The sequence below is a fragment of the Acipenser ruthenus genome, chromosome 27, assembly GCF_902713425.1.
Source record: "Acipenser ruthenus chromosome 27, fAciRut3.2 maternal haplotype, whole genome shotgun sequence".
Lineage (NCBI taxonomy): Eukaryota > Metazoa > Chordata > Actinopteri > Acipenseriformes > Acipenseridae > Acipenser > Acipenser ruthenus.
Genome location: NC_081215.1, coordinates 10,702,774 through 10,729,631, shown reverse-complemented (window position 1 = coordinate 10,729,631; position 26,858 = coordinate 10,702,774). Strand labels below are relative to the sequence as shown.

Sequence of the window (26,858 nt, the reverse complement as noted above, 5' to 3'; positions counted from 1 at the left end):
AGTCTTGGGCTGGGAAGGGAGGCTTCAGTGGGCCCATGGCTGGAAATGCTGTCAGCTCCCCTGCCGGTAGTGGCACGGCTGACAGCATGCTGGTCCCGTCCTGCAGCGAAAAAGCTGCGGGGGCAGGTGGTCCCCCGACCTCCCCCTTCTTCGTAGCCGGCAGCTCCCTCCTGTGGGGTTCCGGCCACAAGAACTCCTGCAGCGAAACTGCTGCTGGGGAAAGTGGTCTCCAGACCTCCTCCCCCTTCTTCGTGGCCGGCAGCTCCCCTTTCTGGGGCTCTGGCCACCGTACTCCCTGCGGAGGTACGGGCAGCAGAGGCAGCTCCTGCTCCTCTGCTCCTGGTGGTGGTGGAGGCAGAGGCAGCTCCTGCTCCTCTGCTCCTGGCGGTGGTGGAGGCAGAGGCAGCTCCAGCCCCTCTGCTCCTGGCGGTGGTGGAGGCAGAGGCAGCTCCAGCTCCTCTGCTCCTGGCGGCGCTGGCTCCCTCCGCTGTGGCGGCTGGGCTGGTGCGCGCCGTGCTGCCCTCATCAGCATGAATAGAGGCTGCTGGGGAACACCAGCCTCCTGCCCCTCTCCCCCCAAAAAATTCTCAGGGGGTTGAGCCTGTAACTCCTCCCCTTCCGGCTCTTGGGGCTGAACCAGCAGGCATTTTCCCTCTGCTGGTGGCTTGGGTCCCAGGGCTGTGGAAGCCCCGACTTGCCTCCCTTTGGGCTGTGGACGCCCCGACTCCTCCCTGTTGGGCTGTGGACGCCCCGACTCCTCCCTGTTGGGCTGTGGACGCCCCGACTCCTCCCTGTTGGGCTGTGGACGCCCCGACTCCTCCCTGTTGGGCTGTGGACGCCCCGACTCCTCCCTGTTGGGCTGTGGACGTTCGGGCTCCCCCCACTCAGGCGTAGGACGTTCGGGCTCCCCCCACTCAGGCGTAGGACGTTCGGGCTCCTCCCACTCAGGCGTAGGACGTTCGGGCTCCTCCCACTCAGGCGTAGGACGTTCGGGCTCCTCCCACTCAGGCGTAGGACATTCGGGCTCCTCCCACTCAGGCGTAGGACATTCGGGCTCCTCCCACTTGGGCTGTGGAGGCAAAACCAGCAGGCATTCACCCTCTGCTGGTGGAGATGGGGACAGCAGGTACTCCTCTGCTGGTGGTCCTGCTGCCTGGGCTGCTGTTCCGTTTATGGTTGCCTCCAGGTAGCTGAGGACAAACTCCACACCTTCCTCCAAGGTGTTTGGGGTGTGGTCCTCCTGATATGCCTCCCATCTCTCACTGTCCATCATCCACAGGGCCCGGACGACTATGGGTAGAGACTGGGCCTCCAGCCCAGCATTCTCCAGGAACCAGCCCCGCAGTTTGATGGCGTCTTCTGCCATTGACTTTCCCCCCCCCCCCCCCCAAAACAATATTTGTAATCCTTTATTTATTTTTTTATTTATTTATTTATTTTTTTAATCCAGACCCCTCCTGGTCTGACGCTTGGAGGCGCGGCTATCCCACGAAGACACCACGTGTCACAAAGACGGCCAGAGTGGGTGGTGTCAGACCAGAAGCAGGAAGGAATACAGAGAGACTTGGGGTTTTGGTATAGCTGAGCGCGTGATCGCGCTCAGCATTTAATAAACAGAACAGAAAATAAAAAGGTTGTAACAAAAACACAGGACACGGCACTTGTAGCCAAAATAAACAGACAGACAAAACGGACTAACACTAAACAAACGGTGCACGGAGAGACAAACAAACACGGTGAGAACAAACACTTTACGTTTACGATTTTACTTTGCTTTTCTTTCTCCTTCTCCTTCTCCTTCTCCTTCTCCTTCTCCTCTTCCGAACACCCAACCACGAGTGACTAAAAATGTGCCTATTTATACTGTTGTGCTGGGATTCAATTACTAATTAATTATTCACTTGAATCCCAGCACGTGAATTAATTCTGTGCAACCCCGTGCTCACATATTACATTTAACCAGCACGTGAAGTGATTTGTGCCCTCCTCGTGCCTAAATACAAATCTACACTTTTTAAATACACGTGAAACACAGACCCGTTTATATCCCGTGTACCAATGACTATACACCAACATTAACACACGCAACATACAACACATAACACACAAATGCACACAGGGGCGGGGCGCATTGCCACACTTACCAATGACAGTTTTTTTATCTTACCAATGACAGTTTTTTATCTTACCAATGACAGTTTTTTTTTTAAAACTTAGCAATGACAGTTTTTTTAACTTAGCAATGACAGTTTTTTGAACTTAGCAATGACAGTTTTTTTATCTTACCAATGACAGTTTTTTTTAACTTAGCAATGACAGTTTTTTAACTTACCAATGACAGTTTTTTTTATCTTACCAATAACAGTTTTTTTTTTAACTTAGCAATGACAGTTTCTTGAACTTAGCAATGACAGTTTTTTAAACTTAACTTTTTTGCATCAGAAGTATCAGAGCTGTGGACAAAACATCTCAAATTTTTGGTTGGATCTCTCAAATGAATGTCCAGAGCTTACTTGGAAAGCAATGAAAGTTCTGCTATTGTTTGCAACCACATATCTCTGCGAGTCTGGATTTCCTGCCTTGGCTGCTATTAAAACAAAGCACAGAGCAAAATGAGAGGTGAAGGATGAGATGAGAGTTTGTCTTTCTGACATTGTACCAAAGATTGACGAGCTGTGCAAGATCCACCAGGCTCAAGTGTCCCATTGAATAGTAAGTTTTAAATAAAAATATTAGATTTTAAGCTTGTTTTATCTTAAGGATAATGTTGTTGATGTTGTAAATATTTTAAAAGGCAATCATAATTTAGATTGGAAGTAAGGTAGGCTAACATGATAAACAGTTACAGTGCAGAATATGTTGCATTATTTATAATAACTTAATAATAGAAATGTGTGCATCCAAAGTCTTAATTGAAAGCTTTAAGAACTTCTGTTTGGTATTCTGTCCTAACCCAACAGTGTCAGTTCTGTTGTGATGTAAATTATGGATTAAATACATGGGGAAAATATGTTAATTAGAAACATGTTAATTAGGCTATTCTGCCTTTTATTGCAACTGTGGTACCATTCAGTAGAGTGAAAACTATGAAGGGGTTCTTGAGGTGAAACCTTGAGACAGAAGGGGTACAGTTTCTAAAAAAGGTTGAAAACCCCTGCCCTATAGAATTAACTATTTTTGCTTTGTAAAGTCGAATGAAACTTGCTGAATGATGTTACCGATTATTCAGCAGGTAATAGTTTTCCATATATTTAACGATAAACTGACAACAATTGAAAAATGGGACATTTAAAAATCTAACATGAAATACTGTACTGCTATATTATGGCTTCCGGTAGACCTTTGCGATATCATTTTGTATGCGATATCAGTTTCTTTGGTTACATGAAGGTAAATAAAAGATTTAAATGGTGTTCATATAGTTTTTGTATTATGTCTCAGTAACTGGGTGAAGCGTTACGTGTGTGGGTCGTCCCTGAATAATAATGAGTCAGAGACACAGAGCAGTGGGTGTTGACACGCAGCACAGGCCTTCAGATTTCATTAACAAAGGTGCTGCCACTCAGGTACCAGCAATGGTAGTGTCGTATTTAATAAAGAAAACAAAACAAAGTTAGACACAGTTTGCCACACAAGGCGAGCGCTAGCCTCATTAAAAGAGACGTCCCACTCCAGGAACCTACAACACTATGAAACCCTCTCTATACTGTTTGGGATCAACAGCCCCTAAACTAACGTACTGCTGTTGCTCCCGAAGTCCCGGCCTCCCAGCGACTCCAGGTCGTTGTGACGGTCCTGGCTGAGCAAAGCCTTCACAAGCACTGTCTTGCAGTTGAAGGGTTCCGTAGTAGTTAATCCTGTGGAGCGGGTGCTGTCCTCTCCAATGTGAACAAAGTGCCCGTCTGTGTAGCATGGCGGATCAGTCGCCTCAGGCTGTGGCGCAGACACCCTTTTAGATGCGTGCAGCATCCCTGGGCACGCCCCCCAGCGTTGGGCGAGCCTACCTGCTCAATTAGTTGCCTAGCAACGCGTCTCCTGTTCCGCATCCCAGCACACATTTACGGGCTTTCCCTGTCACAGTCACAATCCTAAAATTCTAGGTGATGCAAAACCTAGCTGTACCTGCGTGGCAGCTGAAACGTTGGTTTCTTTCTCAATACATTTTGAAAACTTTTAGGAGTATGTTTGAGTGTGCGGCTTCCCTTTGATTTAAGCTTTGCTCCGTTGTCCGTCACCTCAGCTATGCTGCTTGGGTGTGCGTCTACGCTTTGTTTTTCTACCACCGAACAAGTGGAACATGTTTCACGGCAGGACAGTGAACGGTTTCGCCTAGTTTAGTGTTAGTTTTCCAGCAAGCTATGTTCTACTTACCAGCAGTTTAGTGTAAGTTTTCCAGCGAGCTATGCTCTGCTTACCTGCAGTTTAGTGTTATTTTTCCAGCGAGCTATACTCTGCTCACCAGCAGTTAAGTGTTAGTTTTCAAGCAAGCTATAATCTGCTTACCAGCAGTTAAGTGTTCGTTTTCTAGCTAGCTATGCCCTGCTCACCAACAGTTACTGATATTTTCTGCAAGTGTGTATCTATTTGTTTCTTGTAAAGAGAAGGTCAGACTTGAGGAAAGCATTGAAGGCTCCCTGTTGCCTTAGTGAATTATATATTGTTGTTTGACAGTAAGGTAGTCATGGAAACTGAAATTGAAACTTAGAAACCTGAGTATAAATGATCTGATCTGATCCCTTCCCAAGAGAACGGCCAGGTTGGAAGTCTGAAAGTCATTAGAACAACGAGTACTTGTAGCTCCCAAGCCTCGCATTATGAACCAATTCCTCATCATAAAACTGATCTTCCTAAAGCTACTTGTCGTGAACTGTAAGTACTGATTAAAGCATTTTATACATTAACTTGTTTTTATGAAGTATATGTGGGTTCCGTTAGTCTAGTTTCAGTTTTATATATATATATATATATATTAAAACATATTAAAACTAAAATACAGTGTACTTTGTGTTAGATAATAATAAAGGAAAAGGCTTTAAATATAGTATTAATGTTATATAGTGCTGTAAAATAACTTTTATATATATATATAATGACTCTGGGCCCAACCAAAAATGCCTTTCCACAGGAAATGTCTTTTATTTATGTTCCATGTAAGCAGAATGTAATCTCCGATTGCAGTGTTTGGGTGGTTTATAAAGTCTGTTTCATGTTGTTCATGAAGCTCATATTAATAATAAGAATAGCACCACATGTAAGCTCCAGGACTCATAGTGCTATATGCACTTGCTGGTACTTCATCTTGCTGTGAGTGGTTTTCTACAAAGTGACACACTGACTGTGTAATCCCCTGGGCATGCATTCACAAAGCAAAGCTCTGGCACTGTGCACTGACTGGCAAAGCAGGTATTCAGTGAAGGGTTCTTCAGAACAATAGCTGATCACACACAACCATAAGAGTCTGTTTAAACACAGAATGTATAAGAAGTCACTATCAACATTGGGTCACTTGAAATTGTATTTTATAAACAATATTAGACTGTTATTATTAAGAATAACAGGATATAACATTAGTAACGAAGGCATTTATAACAAAACATATAATTACTCTATAACATGACATGAAGTTTCACACTAGTAATCTGCATGTGAAATTGTATTTTAATAAACTGTTTTTCAGTTTTTAAAAACTCTCAATCAATTAATCTATAATACAGTACGTTTAATATCTAATTTATAGATTTTTATAAATTGATGCTTAAACTGAAGTGTGACTCATATGTATAGACTCATATTTCCAATCAAAGTGCTGCTCCACAAATCTGCAGTTCACATAGGTTGAGAATTTATTTTGAGTTGTATTCTGAATAATACTGACTTTCCAGTTACTTTACAAATGCTGTTTCCAACTAACTATTGGCCAAGCAAAAAGAAAGCTTTCAACTGCTTTTTTGTAAAATGTATATTTCTGGATGTGATAACATTTGCTTGTGTTTGTTAAATGATAAAGTCTGTTTTAATGTTGTTTCATTACTGGAACACCAATATTAAACAATTTACAAAATTCTAGGGGTCCTTCTCATTAAATAGAGGGAGCACCATGCACGTTTATGTAATTCTAATTAAATACAGGGAACACCATGCACGTTTAGAGAATTTTAGTTAAATAGAGGGAACATCATGCATATTTAATTCTAGGGGTCCTTCTCATTAAATAGAGAGAACACCATGCATGTCTATGGAGTGCTGTAGTTATTTCATGAATGGCTGAGTAACAGACAACCCACCGAATGTATGGAAAAGAAAGCATGTTTAAACACAATATAACAGGTGGAATCCGAGAATTCATTTTCTTTACACAAGTTCTGCAAGATCAATTTCAAAATGAGCTTCTGTAAAAACATTCTCTCTGTAGCGTAGAATACAAAGACATTTTTCACCCCAATAACTCTCAACACTTGTATAAATCTAGGTTTAGCTGACAGACTGGATGCTAACAGAGCCATGCTGTGCTTTCCGAGTGCACAAGAGCCATTTTTTGTATGCTATTGACAGTATCCCTTTTGTACAGTACATTATCTTTTCAGTCCGTTAGACGATATGCTAGCTAAGCGTTTCATGAGCTGTGTTTGGCTTCCAAGGATTCTGTGATACAGCAGGTACTGTAGTCTGCCTGGCGGCATGTCAGAATCATACAGATCCAGTGTTAAAGGTTAGGACACAGGAAAACAATATGGATTCAAAATAATGATACAGGTTAGGACACAGAAAAACAATCTATTCAAAATAATGATACAGGTTAGGACACAGGAAAACAATACGGATTCAAAATAATGATACAGGTTAGGACACAGGAAAACAATATGGATTCAAAATAATGATACAGGTTAGGACACAGGAAAACAATATGGATTCAAAATAATGATACAGGTTAGGACACAGGAAAACAATCTATATTCAAAATAATGATACAGGTTAGGACACAGGAAAACAATGTGCATTCAAAATAATGCTACAGGTTAGGACACAGGAACATATGGTGTTCTACACAAATGATATCCAATAAAATAACAATTTCTATATTAAACCACTGGAGCACCTTTTTAAAACTGCTGTAAGGCTAAATAGCTAAATAGAATGCTATCTCTTGTATTGAACTTTATACTGGTCTTAAAGTCTTTGTTTATGCATGTTACAGCCACGTCACTTCAAATGATTGTAACATCTAAAAGAATATTTCTCGCAGTTTTACAGTATGTGCATTTGAGCTTGTTTTTAGTTTTTTAACTTTGGTTTTATCCCTAATGAATGAAACACTCAGAAGTGGGCTGCGGTTCCGGTTCATGACATTCCATTCAAATCAATGGGCTGAGATGCCAAGCCATTGTAAATCCAATGACGAATGTTTCAAGGACGACACTGGGAAAGTTTTTCTTAACATTTCTGTGACAGAGATCGAATGATTCTTAGTGTTAGATCTCCTTCCCGACCTGTGAGGGTGCTGAGTAAAGGGAACAGAGTACCGTGGACTAGATGGCCCGACAGTTCATTCCCAGGGTTAGGCGGAAGTTGGCCATCTAGAAAGGGGACGGAGCTATGGTTCACTAAATCAATGACCCGGATGGGAAACGGTGTGGCATCCGCGGACTGGAGTGGATGCACTCGTAACCAAGGGGTCATCAGTGTTTTGTTTGTTTGTATTGTCATGTCTAAAAACGGTTTGTTTATTGTGATTAGACGGCTAATACGATCCGGAGCTGTCGCCAAAGGCTAGCACCAAACCGAACATCACTGTACTTGTATCACAGAGAACGGGTGTATAAAGAACGGGACTATTATTTCGGGACAAACCCGGGGATTATAAATAAAGTAATACACGCTGCTGTATTATTTAGCATCATTTATTGTTTACTGTTTGTTTTGCACTGGAATTACAAATCATTAAACAATATTGCACCTGGAAAACAATATTGCACCTGGACACTGTTAACCACTTTGCCACCATTTCTTATTAAGCTTATTACATTTCTTTTACTGTTTCTAAACCTCGGTTTTTAATAATATAATTATTCTGGTACTAAACACTTTGTAGGGGATCATCAAGAACAGCAGAGTCTACAGTCACTACTTTATAAACAGTAGTGTACACCCACTGTACTACAGTATCTTTAACTGCAGATTTTATTCATCAGGTCAAGACATCAGCACGGGTCGCATCATAGGAGGCTATGTCCCTGCACCTCATTCAATCAGGTACATCGTGTCAATACAGACGACAGGAGGGGCACACTTTTGTGGAGGATCGTTAATAAACAGATATTGGGTTTTGACGGCAGCCCACTGCAATATTGGGTAAGCACTCTTTTACTTTGCTTTGCCCTTACGTGACTTTTCCAGTCATCTGATGACTTAAACGACCCACAAACCAAACACCCTTGATCTGTCATCCTGGCGTGTGCTGCTGCCAGGTGATGCCAAGTGCCATCAGGTTGTTGTGCTAGGAAAGGACAGTGTGCCTAAGCAAGCACATGAACATGACACCAGTAATCTCCTGCACATGTAACAATGAAAGGCATTGTACATGCAGCTTTGTGCAGACTCAAACTGCAAAACTCTAACTGTGCACTATACAGTACACAAGGTCCATTGATTACCGTAACATTCAGTAACAACTTGCACAAAAAAGGAATATTAACTGTTCATAATCTTGTGTTGTTTTGTGGTACATTGAGACCAACAAACTCCCTTTCAGAATACTGTAGAGGTATTTATCTTGGTGTCAGCCTTTTATTATAAATCACATTTGATACATCACTGCTAATGAACATTCCTGTAAATCGTGTGTATAAAACATAAGGCATATGGTTTAATAAGAGTTCCAGAGTACATCCTCTGCCTTTGTGAATTAGAAATAATCTTTTATTAAAACAGAAATCATGTTGTTTGAGCAGCCAGCTTTGCCCAGGGTTTCTCTTAATGTTATATGAGATGAGATCAGCATCATTCAAACTGAATCGACTCACCCCATGCCAGCAGACCTGATTGATAATGATGAACCCACTCTTGAATTCTCCATAAGATCGGACCGCTCTGCCTTCTCACAATATCTCAAATCCCAATAGGGAGGGGTAGCACTTTGTTCCTCTAATAAAATCGTTCTCTGATTTTGTGTTGTTTTGTGATGTATTATGTTTTTCTTTTCAGTATGGTAGGACAACTAAAGAAATACAAACACCAATTACATTTCTAAAACAAATAAGAAACAATTTACTTACGAGTTGTGCTGGGACGAATAAGGATTTGCTATGAATATTCTTCCATATTCACATATACATTTTGAATTAGCTGTACCATCTTACAGCAAAAACAACAATATCTCAGGAGTGTTATCTATTTCAAGTGTCATTGATGCCTGAGTTTCTTTGCATGATATCCTTTTGATACAGTCAAATTCTGTTATATAAACTAAATACATTTCAAGCAGTGTTGGTTCAAACATTCAATAAATCTAAAGACTATTGAAGTAGAAAGATCTGAGAATCTAGCTCTGTATATATTCCTTCTTTTGAAAGCTTTAGTGAACTTTCACTTTATTCTTCCAGATGTGACCAGATGGTAATAGTTGCAGGAGACTATTCTCTTAATACGTATGATGGCACTGAGCAGTACTTTCAACCTCTGCGTATGATCTCTCATCCACAATACGACAACAAAACCAACAATGCAGACATCATGCTCATTAAGGTAAAACAATAGAAAACCTTTGTGCTCCTCATATTTCCATCAGTGATATTGTAAATGGAACAATTCATGTATTCATTATATGGAAGCATTGTGGTCTGTGGTCAGTTTTTATACACTAGACTAGCAGCAGTTAAAAGCATCAAGAGCAAGAGCATATTCACTGGCCTTTCATCACCTCTGGAGGTGGGTGTAGATGCAACACACTGGTGGTGGGTTAACCTTGCCTCCAATAGGCATTAGTCACATCTTGAACACACAGATCAGCACACTTTTCTGCTTGAGAGAGGCCCACGACTGAATGTAGGGGATCAAGTCAGGATTGAGGTTGCACCTCACTATGTATGTCTAAAAGAAGTTTTCTACAATAAACCAGTACCTAAAGGTTGCATCAGAGATACATAATGATATCCATACTAATCCCACAGTTTAAAGGACTAAGCTTTGATGAGAAATAACTTAATCTATTTATCTTGGAACAAAGCTAAATGATTGAAGTCTTTAAAATCTTTAAAGGAGTTGACCTAGTAACCTGAACCAATACATTAAGCGTAGTACTGAAACCAGGACACAAGCTGGAAATGAAATGGAGATACACTTAGAGTGAAAGAGACAGCTCTTCACACAGAGAGGCATCAGGGTATGGGATTACTTGGATCTTTTAAAACCCAGCTTTACAAAGTTCTGAGATCCATCAGCTACTAGGAACCAGATTAGCTTAGATGGTCCAAATGGCCTTGTCTCATTCATAAATCTTCTAATATGTAGATTTGTCCAAGTTCACCTCAGGCACCCTATATTATTGGAGTCCTGTTATTGCTGGATACTGTGATACAACTGAGAGAGTCCCTGTCTCATCATGTTTTGATGAATTTTTGTCTGTGCTGAACAGAAGCAAGTAAAAGTAAAGCAGCGATGGTTTGTTTGGAAATGAAGTCAAGGCTTGTAATGACGAAGGACATCATATGTTACTGGAGAATATGTTTTGCTCCTGCCTATGTATGCATTGTAGCATTCTATCTTAGTAGAACACAGTAAATGTTGTTTGCTCAAACCTTGACAAATTCTCTTTATGCGTTTTCATGTTGATACAGCTCAAGAGGCCGGTGAAACTCAATGGCTATGTTACGATTGTGGCTCTGCCTCGCCACGAGGCTTCCCTTTCTGAAGGGCGCGTCTGCAGGGTGTCAGGGTGGGGCTACACCAGCACTGCAGGAGGACAGATTCCCAACACACTGAGGACTGTCAAGCTACCCATCGTCTCCTCCTCCAGGTGTAACAGCACAGAGTCTTTTAATGGAAACATTACATACAGCATGATCTGTGCTGGCTATAACTCAGGAGGCAAGGATGCATGCAAGGTGTGGCATTATTATTTATTTAATTTCAAATCCCACAAATGTGCTGACTGCTAAGACAACACTGTCATCATTTAATGTACTACTGCACTGAGACTACTTGTTTAGAGTACATGTGTTTGAGGAGGGGTGATTATCTATTCAACTTGTCTGAAGGAGTAGAACACATTCTCGAGAAGCACAAACCAGCTAAGGTTTTCAGTGTTCTTCAGTGTTTTTAGGGTAGAGAGAGCAGGCACAGCACTGTCATAATAATAATATTATTATTTATTTTTTATTTTTTTAGCAGACGCCCTTATCCAGGGCGACTTACAATTGTTACAAGATATCACATTATTTTTACATTTAATTACCCATTTATACAGTTGGATTTTTACTGGAGCAATCTAGGTAAAGTACCTTGCTCAAGGGTACAACAGCAGTGTCCCCCACTGGGGATTGAACCCACGACCCTCCGGTCAAGAGTCCAGAGCCCTAACCACTACTCCACACTCCTGCCCATACTACTAATACAAGATAATACCTTGTGAAATATCAGCCATCTGTAAAGATGGAATCAGCAACCAGTTTCCTAAGTGGATATCTGCCTGCTGAATGCAGGGCATCTATAATGGTCAGGAATTTGAATCCAAACAGAATCATAGATCTTATGAAAAATAACCTGCAGGTTGAAGCAGACACTTCTTTAAAATTAGATTCTGCTGCTCATCAAAACAAACGGATGAGCTTCAGTCTAGCAATGCGCAAGGAATGCTGGGTAGCTAGCTATGTGAGGTTCCAAGGAATGCTGGGTAGCTAGCTATGTGAAGCTCCAAGGAATGCTGGATAGCTAGCTATGTGAGGCTCCAAGGAATGCTGGGTAGCAAGCTATGTGAGGCTCCAAGGAATGTTTAATTGAGGCTTGCATAATAAAAACTATGGCAATTAATAATCAATGAGTAAAATATTAGTAATTTAGTCTGTAGCCAGCCAGATCATTTTAAGTACATGATTTAATTAAAAAATAATACAAATGTTCCTTTATATACAAGTGTATGCTATTGTACTGAACTGGCATCTCATCCCATTGAACTGAATGGAAAGGCAAGGGCTGGACTTGAACCGCGATCCATACGGGTCAAAGACAAAAGCCTTTCTATTCAGCTCTGTTCAGTGGACTGAGATGCTGATTCATTACATTATGCCCATTCCATTGTGATAACTGGAGAGTGGCTTAAGAACATAAGAACATAAGAAAGTTGGACTGGGTGGCCCAACAGTTCATTCCCAGGGTTCGGCGGAGGTCGGCCATCTAGAAAGGGGACAGAGCTACGGTACAAAAAATCAATGACCCGGACGGGAAATGGTGTGGCATCCGTGGATTGGAGCGGATGCACTCGTAACCAAGGGGTCATGGTTGACAGTATTTAAGGGGACGTAGTGATGTGATCTGTTCCTTTGTGAATTGTTCAAACTGGTAACTAAAATGAGAACTTGATAATCATGAGTGTTTGTTTTGTCATTATTAAATACTGTTTGCTGTTATTTAGACAGCTAACACATAAGAACATAAGAACATAAGAAATTTTACAAACGAGAGGAGGCCATTCAGCCCATCTTGCTCGTTTGGTTGTTAGTAGCTTATTGATCCCAGAATCTCATCAAGCAGCTTCTTGAAGGATCCCAGGGTGTCAGCTTCAACAACATTACTGGGGAGTTGGTTCCAGACCCTCACTGGGGAGTTGGTTCCAGACCCTTGTTTGGAGATCAGATAGAGCTCTTTGACAAGGCTTCGTGTGTGTTCATGTCTTCCCAGGGGGACTCAGGCGGGCCGCTGGTTTGTGAAGGCCGGGTTTATGGCATTGTGTCCTGGGGAAACGGCTGCGCGGACCCCCGATACCCCGGAGTCTACACAGCTGTGGCTGCGTTTAGAAGATGGATTGACAGAACTATCTTCAGCTCCAATGGAAGATGTCCCCAGCAGTAGCTTAGTATTTGTGTACTGTGAAAGTAAAGTTATCCAGAAAACAGGTACAGGTTTCATTGAAGGGAAAAAAGCAACTGTTGCTTAGTTAGTTTTACTAGGTTTATAATTACATAACAAGTTTCAAAAGGTGCACATTTCCCTACCTTGACAAGTCTGCCCTGTTACTTTCTATCATTTTATTTTAAAATAAAGTGTTTTGTCAAGTGAACTTTTATATGGTTCTATAGCGAAATCCAGGGCAGAAATGAATTTCGGACTGCTTCGCAGTACCCAGTGTAAAATGTATTTCTGTCATCTGTATGCAGGCAAGCATTGTGGAAACAAGTGTGTTCTTTTACTTGATCCAGTACCATTCTAGCACATGATGACATTGGCAAGGTATGCTCTGGGATTTCTCCTAGCAACCGGAAAAAAAATCTCTTCTGTTCTTATGTACCTTATCTTAAGATCAGTCCAAATCAGGATCTCTGAAATCATACAATAGAAATCATTATCTAGATTTATTTATACTTTTGGTTAGTGTTATAACATTAAAGCAATGATATTATTAAGATGATTGGTCAAATAGATTTGTGTCTGTTGTCTAATTTATTGTTTGTTTAGACATACCTATGAACAAAGCCATTTTTAAAGGATTAAATACAGTTTTGTATGTAACTCAATAAACCAGCAACAGTGTAGAACACTTTCATGAGTATTAAATTGTCATTTAACCAAAGAGCAGCCTTTAATAACTCCTGAGTGAAAGCTGTGTGAATGGGATTCCTTTCGCTCAATATACAGGCATGAGCTTCTGTTGCAGTGCTGTACTGGACCTGTGTAGCAAAAGCTACACTAATAACCTCTTCATTGCGTGATTAACCGCTGGTTTCACAGACACTGATTCACACTCATTTTGGACTACCTAGTAAGGGTAGAATGACTGCAAATTTGCCATAGTCGAAAAAAACCCTAAATATTAATAAAACATGTTTTTGCTAATGTCTGGTGCTCTGTTTGTGCATGCTGTGCTATACTGTTACTTCAGGTGCTCTGCTGCCTCACAGGACATTGCTGTGAACGAGACTCTGCATCTCAGCTCATCATATCCTGGTACAGTATTTTAAAGAAAGAAAGAAAGAAAGAAAGAAAGAAAAAAATACACCTTGAAACTTGTCTTATAAATTACTTCTAACTTCATTTTGCATCAAACTTAAATTTTAGACCTCCAGATCAGGTATAAATTGTAATTATATATTGTCCATTTAGAAATTAATGTGTAATATTATAATTATGCACCTAATTATAATATAAATTATTATTACTGAAACTTCTTGCAACTGTATGAATAATGTTTTTCTGCCATTGTTGGCCCATTGTAAGTGTAACACGCATGTCAGTGACTTCAGAATAGAAGAGCAGATCACCATGGCCTTCAGCCACTGTACAAGCATGACTTCTATTACATATAAACTTATGGAAACTATAATATATGGTAACAGTATCCTGGGAGACAGTCAGCATGGTTTTAGGAAAGGGAGATTGTGACTAACTAACCTGCTTGACTTTTTTGAGGATGCAACATCGACAATGGATAACTACAAAGCATATGATGTGGTTTATTTAGATTTCCAGAAAGCTTTTGACAAAGTCCCGCATAAAAGATTCATTCTCAAACTGAACGCAGTAGGGATTCAAGGAAATGCATGCACATGGATTAGGGAGTGGTTAACATGTAGAAAACAGAAAGTACTGATTAGAGGAGAAACCTCAAAATGGAGTGAGGTAACCAGTGGTGTACCACAGGGATCAGTATTAGGTCCTCTGCTATTCCAAATTTACATTCATGATTTAGATTCTGGTATAGTAGGCTAACTTGTTAAATTTGCAGACAACACAAAAATAGGGGGAGTGGCAAACACTGTTACAGCAGCAAAAGTCATTCAAAATCATCTAGACAGCATTCAGAACTGGGCAGACACATGGGAAATTACATTTAATAGAGAAAAGTGTAAGGTACTGCACGCAGGCAATAAAAATGTGCATTATAAATATCATATGGGACTGTGGCAAAGTGGTAAGTGGTAACAGGTGTATAGCAGGTGCAGTGCGGATACAGTAATTCCAAGAACACACAGACAACAAAGTACGGGTGAAAATGATTGCTTTAATGGTATATAATCCAACGGTCTGATGACCAGCCAGTAAATAATAAAGAGCCGCCAATACACAACAATGTGTATTGCACAGTAATGAAACAAAGGGTTGCAGTCCCTCAAATAATAGACACGGTACAAAACACACACAATTAGACACACACGATCACTGTTCCAAAGTGAGTGCTCTCAGTGCTTGTGGTGAAGTACAATATAATACATGCTATTAGTGAAACAAGTGCTGATAACAATGTTTATTCATGACGGTAGTGCAGTGGTGATCCGGTTTCGTGCTGGCCCTTGGCGACAGCTCCGGATCTGTGTTTAGCCGTCTAGTGATAACAAACACAGACAATTACTAAACAGACAAACAAACAAAACACTCACAAACTCCTTTCGTTAATTATTTTGGGCAATCTCCCGGTCCTTCCAGTTTCCTTGTAGCGAAACCCAAGCGAAGGAAAAGATTTACAATTCTCCAGCCCCTTTTATGCGATTATGCATGACCCCTTGGTAAACGATTGCAGCTGATTCTTTTGCCTGCAAGTGCTATCTCGTTTACCTTCCAGGTCAATACATTCTTGCACTGGGGTCTCGTCTTTTTCCAGGCTGATTGACTTCCCGACCCAGGGAATGAACTGTCAGGACAACCTGTCCAAAGCCTTTCCCTTTCGCTACTTCGTATCCTCACAGGTTGAGAGGGAGATTTACAACCAGAACTCATTATATTTCCGTCACAGGGACATACTGAAATTGAAGAAGGAATCTATGAAAAAGACCTAGGAGTTTATGTTGACTCAGAAATGTCTTCAGCTAGTCAATGTGGGGAAGCTATAAAAAAAGGCCAACAAGATGCTCGGATATATTGTGAGAAGTGTTGAATTTAAATCAAGGGAAGTAATGTTAAAACTTTACAATGCATTAGTAAGACCTCACCTAGAATATTGTGTTCAGTTCTGGTCACCTCGTTACAAAAAGGATATTGCTGCTCTAGAAAGAGTGCAAAGAAGAGCAACCAGAATTATCCCGGGTTTAAAAAGCAAGTCGTATGCAGACAGGCTAAAATAATTGAATCTATTCAGTCTTGAACAAAGAAGACTATGTGGCGATCTGATTCAAACATTCAAAATCCTAAAAGGTAAAGACAATGTCGACCCAGGGGACTTCTTTGACCTGAAAAAAGAAACAAGGACCAGGGGTCACAAATGGAGATTAGATAAAGGGGCATTCAGAACAGAAAATAGGAAGCACTTTTTTACACAGAGAATTGTGAGGGTCTGGAACCAATTCCCCAGTAATGTTGTTGAAGCTGACACCCTGGGACCCTTCAAGAAGCTGCTTGATGAGATTCTGGGATCAATAAGCTACTAACAACCAAACGAGCAAGATGGGCTGAATGGCCTCCTCTCCTTTGTAAACTCTCTTATGTTCTTAAGTTGCTTGATGAGATTCTGGGATCAATAAGCTACTAAGAAGCAAACAAGCAAGATGGGCCGAATGGCCTTCTCTCATTTTTGAAATTTCTTATGTTCTTATGTTTTTAAACTGGGGTTTCACTATACACACTGAACACACTGGGGCTTCATTGTACACACTGTACACACTGTACACACTGGGGCTTCACTATACACACTGGGGCTTCACTATCCACACTGTACACACTGGGGCTTCACTATCCACACTGGGGCTTCACTGTTCACACTGTACACACTGGGGCTTCACTATCCACACTGTACCCACTGGGGCTTCACTATCCACACTGGGGCTTCACTATCCACACTGTACACACTGGGGCTTTACTATCCACACTGGGGTTTCACTATCCACACTGGGGCTTCACTATCCACACTGGGACTTCACTATAAACACTGTACACACTGGGGCTTCACTATACCTCCAGATTGTGACACTCTTGCTAAAGAATGTCCTTTTCAAGTTCCATCACAAATAGATAAGTGGTTCCCTAGATATATTTTAACATGTAAGCGTGATATACCGGCATCCATAACATCAAAACACCCAATACAAATATAGGGTAAAACTTATATAAAATGAAGTCAAGTTTGAAAGGGTTCAGCTACTGCACAACTGAAAACATAGGAGAAAGTTTCTTATACTTTTTACAGTGATGTACAGAGAGTCGTGTGGACAGACAAACAGCTACTTGGAGAAAGGATCCTTCAGGTGGTCCAGAAGCATTTAAACTAGAAAGGAAGGGGGGAGAAAACAAAAAAACAGAAGGGAGACCACATCAAAACAAGGGCAACAACTCAGGTAAGACCACTATTAAATGTATTTATCTTAATGCTAGAAGTCTCAGAAACAAAATGTTAGAACTTGAAGCTACTGCACTAACAAGTAACTACGATGTGATAGGTGTTACAGAAACTTGGTTGTCTGAGAGTGATGGAGACGAATATAATATAAGTGGGTATACACTATATAGGAAAGACAGGCAAGACAGAAGAGGAGGAGGGGTAGCGCTATACAAAGAAATAGTCTTGAAGCCCAGGTGTTAAATCAGGACAAAGAAAGCAATGCAGAATCTATATGGGTCAGAATAATGGACGCAAATTCAAAGAGCATAATAATAGGAGCATGCTATAGACCGCCAAATTCAGACGCTGAACAAAATAATCTGTTGTACAATGACATTCGAAATGCGTGTAGAAAAGGAGAAGCCATACTAATGGGGGATGTAACAGGGGAGATCTGGACTGACTGTCTGGCACATTCGTATTACTGCAGGTAGAGGGCAGCAGTCTCGTGGGATCTGCCTGTCGGTCATGGCGATGACACGGAGAGGTGGGGAAGAGGGTGTGTGTGCTTTCCCTCTCTCCGAGTGGCTGAGGGGCGGGCCTTGGGAGACTGCTCGGCCCATAAGAACTGGCTTGGTTATGCGCTCGGGTGGCCGTGTTGGGGGAAAATACAGTGTTGCTGGCAGAAAAGGCCAGCGTGAAACAAAGAGCAGGCGAGCCCGGCTGAGGGGCAGCCGTTCATCAAAACCCAAAACTAATTTGCACAGAGCAATATAAATAGACACGTACCCGAGGGGACGTGTGTAGAAGTACGGGGAACCCTGGCCAACCCCGGCGTATAGACATAGCCGAGTGTAGGACGGAGACCCGTGCTGACCGGCTTAGCGGCAGTGGGGGCACTGCATAAGCAGCACTTTTGTTTGTAGTTTTATTACTGTGTTTTATTTTCCCTTTTTCTTTCACCTTCTGTTTTCATTATTATTTTGAGCACTTGAAGGTGCACAGACTGGGATACCTGTGTTGGTAACCCCGTGGTCCTGGTTTACTGTCGGCAGTATCCAGACCACGGACAACAGCGCCATCTGCGGGCTAAACTAAATAAAAGAATAAATAAGGAAAATAAATAAATCTGGGCACCGGTGCGGTGGTTACAAATAAAACCTTATGTCTCCTGTGTCAGTGAATACCCCCACCCTTCCACAGGAGATTTCAACTTCCCCTGTATAAAATGGGAAAACCCGTTGGGGGGCACGACGGATGAAATTGAAATGGTGGAAATGACAAATGACTGCTTCCTAACGCAATTTGTCAAGGCACCGACTAGAGGGGAGGCATGCCTTGACTTAGTCTTTTCAAATAATGAAGACAGAATAACTAAAACAGAGGTCAGAGAGCCATTGGCAAACTCAGACCACAACATGGTCTCATTTGAAATATTTTTTAAAACCCCAAAAGTAATGAATAAAGCTAAGGTTTACAATTTTAGAAAAGCAAACTACGAAGGTATGAAACGGAGACTAATAGAAGTAGATTGGAGTAAAATAGAGAAAACATCCACAGAAAAAGGATGGCTGTTTTTTAAAAATATAGTACTAGAGGCACAAAACAATTACATCCCAAAAGTAGACAAATCTAAATCTAAAACAAAATGGCCAAAATGGTTTAATAGATCAATTAAAAAAAATATTCAGCGAAAAAAGGCACTTTACAGAGCGTTTAAAAGGGACCAAAAACAAAGCACACAGAAAGAGTACTTGGAACTGCAAACACAAGTCAAAAAGGAAGTTAGAAAGGCCAAGAGAGAGAGATAGAAATCAATATTGCTAAGGGGGCTAAAACCAATTCCAAAATGTTTTTCCAATATTACAACAGCAAGAGAACATTCAAAGAGGAGGTTAAATGTCTAAGAGACACAAATGGCAAAATCATAGATGAAGGTAAAAAAGCAAATATATTAAATGATTACTTATCACAGGTTTTTACAAAGGAGGACACGGACAACATGCCCCACATGTCGACCTGTTCCTATCCAATTTTAAATAACTTTAGCATAACAGAGGCAGAAGTGTTAAATGGCCTAGGAGCTCTTAAAATAAACAAATCCCCTGGGCCAGATGAGATCCTCCCAATAGTACTCAAAGAAATTAAATAAGTTATTTACAAACCGCTAACCAAGGCCATGCAACAGTCTCTTGACACAGGCGTTGTACCGACAGACTGGAAAATTGCAAACGTAATACCGATCCACAAAAAGGGAGACAAAACCGAACCAGGTAACTACAGACCAGTAAGCCTGACTTCTATTATATGTAAACTTATGGAAACTATAATAAGATCCAAAATGGAAAATTACCTATATGGTAACAATATCCTGGGAGACAGCCAGCATTGTTTTAGGAAAGGGAAATCGTGTCTAACTAACCTACTTGACATTTTTGAGGATGCAACATTGACAATGGATAACTGCAAAGCATACTACATGGTCTATTTAGATTTCCAGAAAGCTTTTGACAAAGTCCCGCGTAAAAGATTCATTCTCAAACTGAATGCAGTAGGGATTCAAGGAAATGCATGCACATGGAATAGGGAGTGGTTAACAGGTAGAAAACAGAAAGTACTGATTAGAGGAGAAACCTCAAAATGGAGTGAGGTAACCAGTGGTGTACCGCAGGGATCAGTATTAGGTCCTCTGCTATTCCTAATCTACATTAATGATTTAGATTCTGGTATAGTAAGCAAACTCGTTAAATTTGCAGACAACATAAAAATAGGAGGAGTGGCAAACACTGTTGAAGCAGCAAAGGTCATTCAAAATGATCTAGACAGCATTCAGAACTGGGCAGACACATGGCAAATGAAATTTAATAGAGAAAAGTGTAAAGTATTGCATGCGGGCAATAAAAATGTGCATTATGAATATCATATGGGAGATACTGAAATTGAAGAAGGGAACTATGAAAAAGACCTAGGAGTTTATGTTGACTCAGAAATGTCTTCATCTAGACAATGTGGGGAAGCTATAAAAAAGGCCAACAAGATGCTCAGATATATTGTGAGAAGTGTTGAATTTAAATGAAGGGAAGTAATGTTTAAATTTCTACAATGCATTAGTAAGACCTCACCTAGAATATTGTGTTCAGTTCTGGTCATCTCGTTATAAAAAAGATATTGCTGCTCTAGAAAGAGTGCAAAGAAGAGCAACCAGAATTATCCCGGGTTTAAAAGGCATGTTGTATGCAGACAGGCTAAAATAATTGAATCTATTCAGTCTTGAACAAAGAAGACTACGTGGCGATCTGATTCAAACATTCAAAATCCTAAAAGGTATAGACAATGTCAACCCGGGGGACTTCTTTGACTTGAAAAAAGAAACAAGGACCAGGGGTCACAAATGGAGATTAGATAAAGGGGCATTCAGAACAGAAAATAGGAGGCACTTTTTTACACAGAGAATTGTGAGGGTCTGGAACCAACTCCCCAGTAATGTTGTTGAAGCTGACACCCTGGGATCCTTCAAGAAGCTGCTTGATGAGATTCTGGGATCAATAAGCTACTAACAACCAAACGAGCAAGATGGGCTGAATGGCCTCCTCTCATTTGTAAACTTTCTTATGTTCTTATTTTGTTAAAAGGATCTTTAGCACATTTTGTGACAATTGGACAAGCGGTTCTATAGATTGAGTCTACATGGCACAGAGAAACCCAAACAGTCTCCATACACCTCCAGATTATATAACGTGTAAAATGTGCATCCCCATGGGCGATAATCAAAATGTGCATCCCCATGGGCGATAATGAAAATGTGCATCCCTGTGGAGAGAATGAAAATGTGCATCCCTGTGGAGAGAATGAAAATGTGCATCCCTGTGGAGATAATGAAAATGTGCATCCCTGTGGAGATAATGAAAATGTGCATCCCTGTGGAGATAATGAAAATGTGCATCCCTGTGGAGATAATGAAAATGTGCATCCCCCATGGGAGATAATGAAAATGTGCATCCCCATGGGAGAGAATGAAAATGTGCATCCCCATGGGAGAGAATGAAAATGTGCATCCCTGTGGAGATAATGAAAATGTGCATCCCTGTGGAGATAATGAAAATGTGCATCCCCCATGGGAGATAATGAAAATGTGCATCCCCGTGGAGATAATGAAAATGTGCATCCCTGTGGAGATAATGAAAATGTGCATCCCTGTGGAGAGAATGAAAATGTGCATCCCTGTGGAGATAATGAAAATGTGCATCCCTGTGGAGATAATGAAAATGTGCATCCCCATGGGAGAGAATGAAAATGTGCATCCCTGTGGAGATAATGAAAATGTGCATCCCTGTGGAGATAATGAAAATGTGCATCCCCCATGGGAGATAATGAAAATGTGCATCCCCGTGGAGATAATGAAAATGTGCATCCCCATGGGAGAGAATGAAAATGTGCATCCCTGTGGAGATAATGAAAATGTGCATCCCCCATGGGAGATAATGAAAATGTGCATCCCCCATGGGAGAGAATGAAAATGTGCATCCCTGTGGAGATAATGAAAATGTGCATCCCTGTGGAGATAATGAAAATGTGCATCCCCCATGGGAGATAATGAAAATGTGCATCCCTATGGAGATAATGAAAATGTGCATCCCCCATGGGAGATAATGAAAATGTGCATCCCCATGGGAGATAATGAAAATGTGCATCCCTGTGGAGATAATGAAAATGTGCATCCCGTGGAGATAATGAAAATGTGCATCCCCATGGGAGAGAATGAAAATGTGCATCCCTGTGGAGATAATGAAAATGTGCATCCCCATGGGAGAGAATGAAAATGTGCATCCCTGTGGAGATAATGAAAATGTGCATCCCTGTGGATATACTGAAAATGTGCATCCCTGTGGAGATAATGAAAATGTGCATCCCTGTGGAGAGAATGAAAATGTGCATCCCTGTGGAGATAATGAAAATGTGCATCCCCATGGGAGAGAATGAAAAATGTGCATCCCTGTGGAGATAATGAAAATGTGCATCCCTGTGGAGATACTGAAAATGTGCATCCCTGTGGAGATAATGAAATGCCACGGCTTCAAATAGAGGCTATTATTACCTAGTCACAACACAGTCTTACCTTTCATTCAGCACTGTAACCTTCTGGATTCTGGCCACTTACCTCTTAATTCAGCTGATGTGGAGATAATGAAAATGTGCATCCCCATGGGAGATAATGAAAATGTGCATCCCTGTGGAGATAATGAAAATGTGCATCCCATGGGAGAGAATGAAAATGTGCATCCCTGTGGAGAGAATGAAAATGTGCATCCCTGTGGAGATAATGAAAATGTGCATCCCTGTGGAGATAATGAAAATGTGCATCCCTGTGGAGATAATGAAAATGTGCATCCCTGTGGAGAGAATGAAAATGTGCATCCCTGTGGAGATAATGAAAATGTGCATCCCTGTGGAGATACTGAAAATGTGCATCCCTGTGGAGAGAATGAAAATGTGCATCCCTGTGGAGATAATGAAAATGTGCATCCCCCATGGGAGATAATGAAAATGTGCATCCCCCATGGGAGAGAATGAAAATGTGCATCCCTGTGGAGATAATGAAAATGTGCATCCCTGTGGAGATAATGAAAATGTGCATCCCCCATGGGAGATAATGAAAATGTGCATCCCTATGGAGATAATGAAAATGTGCATCCCCCATGGGAGATAATGAAAATGTGCATCCCCCATGGGAGATAATGAAAATGTGCATCCCTGTGGAGATAATGAAAATGTGCATCCCCATGGGAGATAATGAAAATGTGCATCCCTGTGGAGATAATGAAAATGTGCATCCCCATGGGAGAGAATGAAAATGTGCATCCCTGTGGAGAGAATGAAAATGTGCATCCCTGTGGAGATAATGAAAATGTGCATCCCTGTGGAGATAATGAAAATGTGCATCCCTGTGGAGATAATGAAAATGTGCATCCCTGTGGAGAGAATGAAAATGTGCATCCCTGTGGAGATAATGAAAATGTGCATCCCTGTGGAGATACTGAAAATGTGCATCCCTGTGGAGAGAATGAAAATGTGCATCCCTGTGGAGATAATGAAAATGTGCATCCCTGTGGAGATAATGAAAATGTGCATCCCCATGGGAGAGAATGAAAATGTGCATCCCTGTGGAGATAATGAAAATGTGCATCCCTGTGGAGATAATGAAAATGTGCATCCCCATGGGAGAGAATGAAAATGTGCATCCCTGTGGAGATACTGAAAATGTGCATCCCTGTGGAGATAATGAAATGCCACGGCTTCAAATAGAGGCTATTATTACCTAGTCACAACACAGTCTTACCTTTCATTCAGCACTGTAACCTTCTGGATTCTGGCCACTTACCTCTTAATTCAGCTGATCCAACAAACATCCTGCTGCCTTTTATTATTTCTATAATTCTCTCACAAAGAGTCCCAAGCTTGCTGGTTAAATAACCAAGCAGAATGTTTTTTTTTATTATTATTATTCAAATCTCTTTATTTTTAATTCACGTCAACTGCTTCGCCAATTTGGGAGCAAGGTGGTTTTGTCACAAATGCAAAGTTTTAATTGTTTTATTCACTGGTGGTTTTATTGTATACTGTATTACTTGCACTATTTATTTACACCCCAGGGACATTATTTACAGAAAAAAATCAAAATTATGCAGAATTATGCAGTATCTCTGTACAAGTATGTACAAAGTAACACAGTTATTGTGCTGTTGTATTGGGTTCTTCACTCATACTGGATATCAAAATACTAACATAAGTAAAAGAAAAAAAGCAAAAAAAACAAAGTTTTTTTTAACATAAAGTCTTTCTAAATTCCAAGATTGAAACAAAGGAGCTCTTTCAGTTTGTCTTCCGATATTATTTAATATTACATGCCTATGCGTGGTGATACGTTTTATGCGTAAGATTACGCGGGTGTGTAATTGTGTAATTCCCCGGGGGGAATTTATTGTATTTTTTACACTGTGTGTTTTATTTATTTGTGTACACAAAGGGAGATCCCAATAAGGAGTTTATGGGTATGTTTTATCCTTCTAATTATTTTATCACAGACACGGTCACAAGCGATTGGGACCTTAATTGTAGTCAGGTGCAAGTCATCAGTGTCACTTGATTAGTTCCCCTATATAACTGGAACTAAAAGAACAGGAAGGGAGAGAACACGGGGGGAAAACATTGGAACCGGACCGTGGCCATTTTGGACATGGAAGGAAGAGAAACAGCACTGGAGCCTAAGCAACAACATTGAAGAGAAATAGAAGGAAACAAATGGCACAACAAAATGCAACAAAGACTCTACAGAAAAGAAAGTTTAGCACTCTTTGTATTGTTGAGATTATGATAATACTGTTTCACATAGACTGTGAGTATAACTTGTGTTGCTTATACAAGCGTCCCGTCTGATGGATGCTAGTGTTCTAGTTATTGTTAGCTGTTACACGACTCCAGTACATTGGGACTGTGAATGGAATAAGTATACTGTTGGACTGGAAGATATCTTTACTGTATTGCTAGTGCTGACGCATTGTAGTTTAGTCTGCCTCCAGGGCTTGCCTTCTCTCTTCCTCCGTTCCAGAAGAAGGATTGCAGAGAAGATGGACTGCTGTATTACCTGCAGACACCCCGATAAGAGAGGCTCTCACCTACTAGAGTTAAGTATGAGTGGCCGGGTCAGAAGACTAATGCTCTTGTAGGGAGGGGCCGAATGCGGGGTGTGTAAATTAAAGTGCCTGCATTATGGTGAAGACCACTTTGGAGAAGATTGCTTTTTGTCCTTTGAGAAACAAGACACTCTGCGGCCATTGAAAGTCAGATGACACTGGTTCTAAACAGTGTGGGACATTTTGAAATCCTCTGGTGGGACTGAACTATACTGTTTACTTACCTGAATACTTACCATGTGGATATTAAATTATAGCATCCCTGGGAAAACCATTGTTATTTAGGGGGGTATAGGTGTTCTTGTTGACATTTCGGAGTGGAAAATCAATCTACTTATTTGTTTGACATAGTGTGACAGGGTGACTGGTGGTCTGACGTCAGGCAGAAGCAGGAACGTACAAACACTGACACCAGAGCAGTACTGCAGTTCAAAGTAAGACGTGGCTGGCCGCGGTTTTTATTAATAAACAAAAATAAATAAAATATTTAAACAAAACACTTGCGCTCACAGAGCAAAATAAAAGGGTTAACAAAACAAGTCTCGAACACAAAAGTAAATAATACAGGTCAGGCTCGGCTGTAGCCTTCACTGTTCCTGTAATCGTTTTAAACTCTCTCTTTCCGCTCCTCGCTCTCTACTCTCGCTCCTCTGGACTCCCACCCCGAAGCTGGAGAGCTGCAGTCTTTTTAAATCTGCACAAGTTTATTAAATACTGTGTGGATGGGGCTTCCCATCCACGCTACTAAATAATAAACAAACGGCTACGCCGTCATTTAAAATACAAAACAACCGGCGCTTCGCCGTCATAAATATAATACAATAAAATAAATAAACAATACAAAATAAACACAGGGGCGGAGGGGGACCCCGCTCTAAATAAAATAAACAAAACAATGTACAGGGCACCTCGCCCTGTTACACATAGGTAAAATGGTTGCTCTTTATTATTTGCCTGTGTGGTTCCTGTGTGCTCCTGGAGGGGTCCGGCGCTTCGTCTGAGATCCAAACAACCTGTGGATATAGAAGAGAAGGTTATTACAAAAAATATACTTGCCTGTAAAGTCACTCAAACAAACCCCTGATATTCTCTAGAGGAATTGCACTGGTTTTCATGTGATATGCGAAGACATTTGATAGTATAAATCACTTTGAACATCGAGACAACTTGATATGGCTGGGTGTGTCACAACAGAGCAGCACTTTAATAGATTATGACCTACTTACATAGACTGCACGGGTGTCTCGGGTTACAGAGTCATTTGTGTTTATCATTTAAAGAAAGTACTATATGAGATCAATAGGCTTGAACTTCTAATACTACAGAATATGTAGACAATTAACTGCAGTTTTACAATCAGGGACAGCTCAGCGGATGCTATAGTAGTGTAATATGTGGTACTTCAGTGAACTGTTCAATTCTATTTGATACCATTGCTGTACTACATGGAACTTACACTTACACTGGGGTCACAGTAAAGCACAGTAGAGCTGTATTGTGCTCAGTGCTGGTATCATGTATTATGTTTATGTAGAAATACTGAAAGAAACTCAAATTCTCTGACAAACTTTTCAACTAGAATTTTTAAAGTCTTTGGTTTCTTTTGGTATTTCTTTTCTACATATAATACATATGCTAGGATTCAACCGAAATTCTTATCTTACTTACGCTGCTCAAACAGTAAAGTTATACAAAAAAGGATTTTTAAATAT

The 26,858-nt window shown here is 40.8% G+C and overlaps 1 protein-coding gene across 1 annotated transcript; it reads left to right on the top strand.

The window, feature by feature from the left end:
* Window positions 1–4,757: 4,757 nt before the first annotated feature.
* On the top strand, window positions 4,758–13,961 carry LOC117426076 (trypsin-3-like). Its single transcript, XM_034043342.2, has 5 exons — window positions 4,758–4,869; window positions 8,190–8,349; window positions 9,600–9,741; window positions 10,833–11,099; window positions 12,892–13,961. Exons 1-5 carry the CDS (start codon window positions 4,815–4,817, stop codon window positions 13,060–13,062), a joined length of 795 nt encoding a protein of 264 aa, XP_033899233.1. The 5' UTR covers window positions 4,758–4,814; the 3' UTR covers window positions 13,063–13,961.
* Window positions 13,962–26,858: the final 12,897 nt, after the last annotated feature.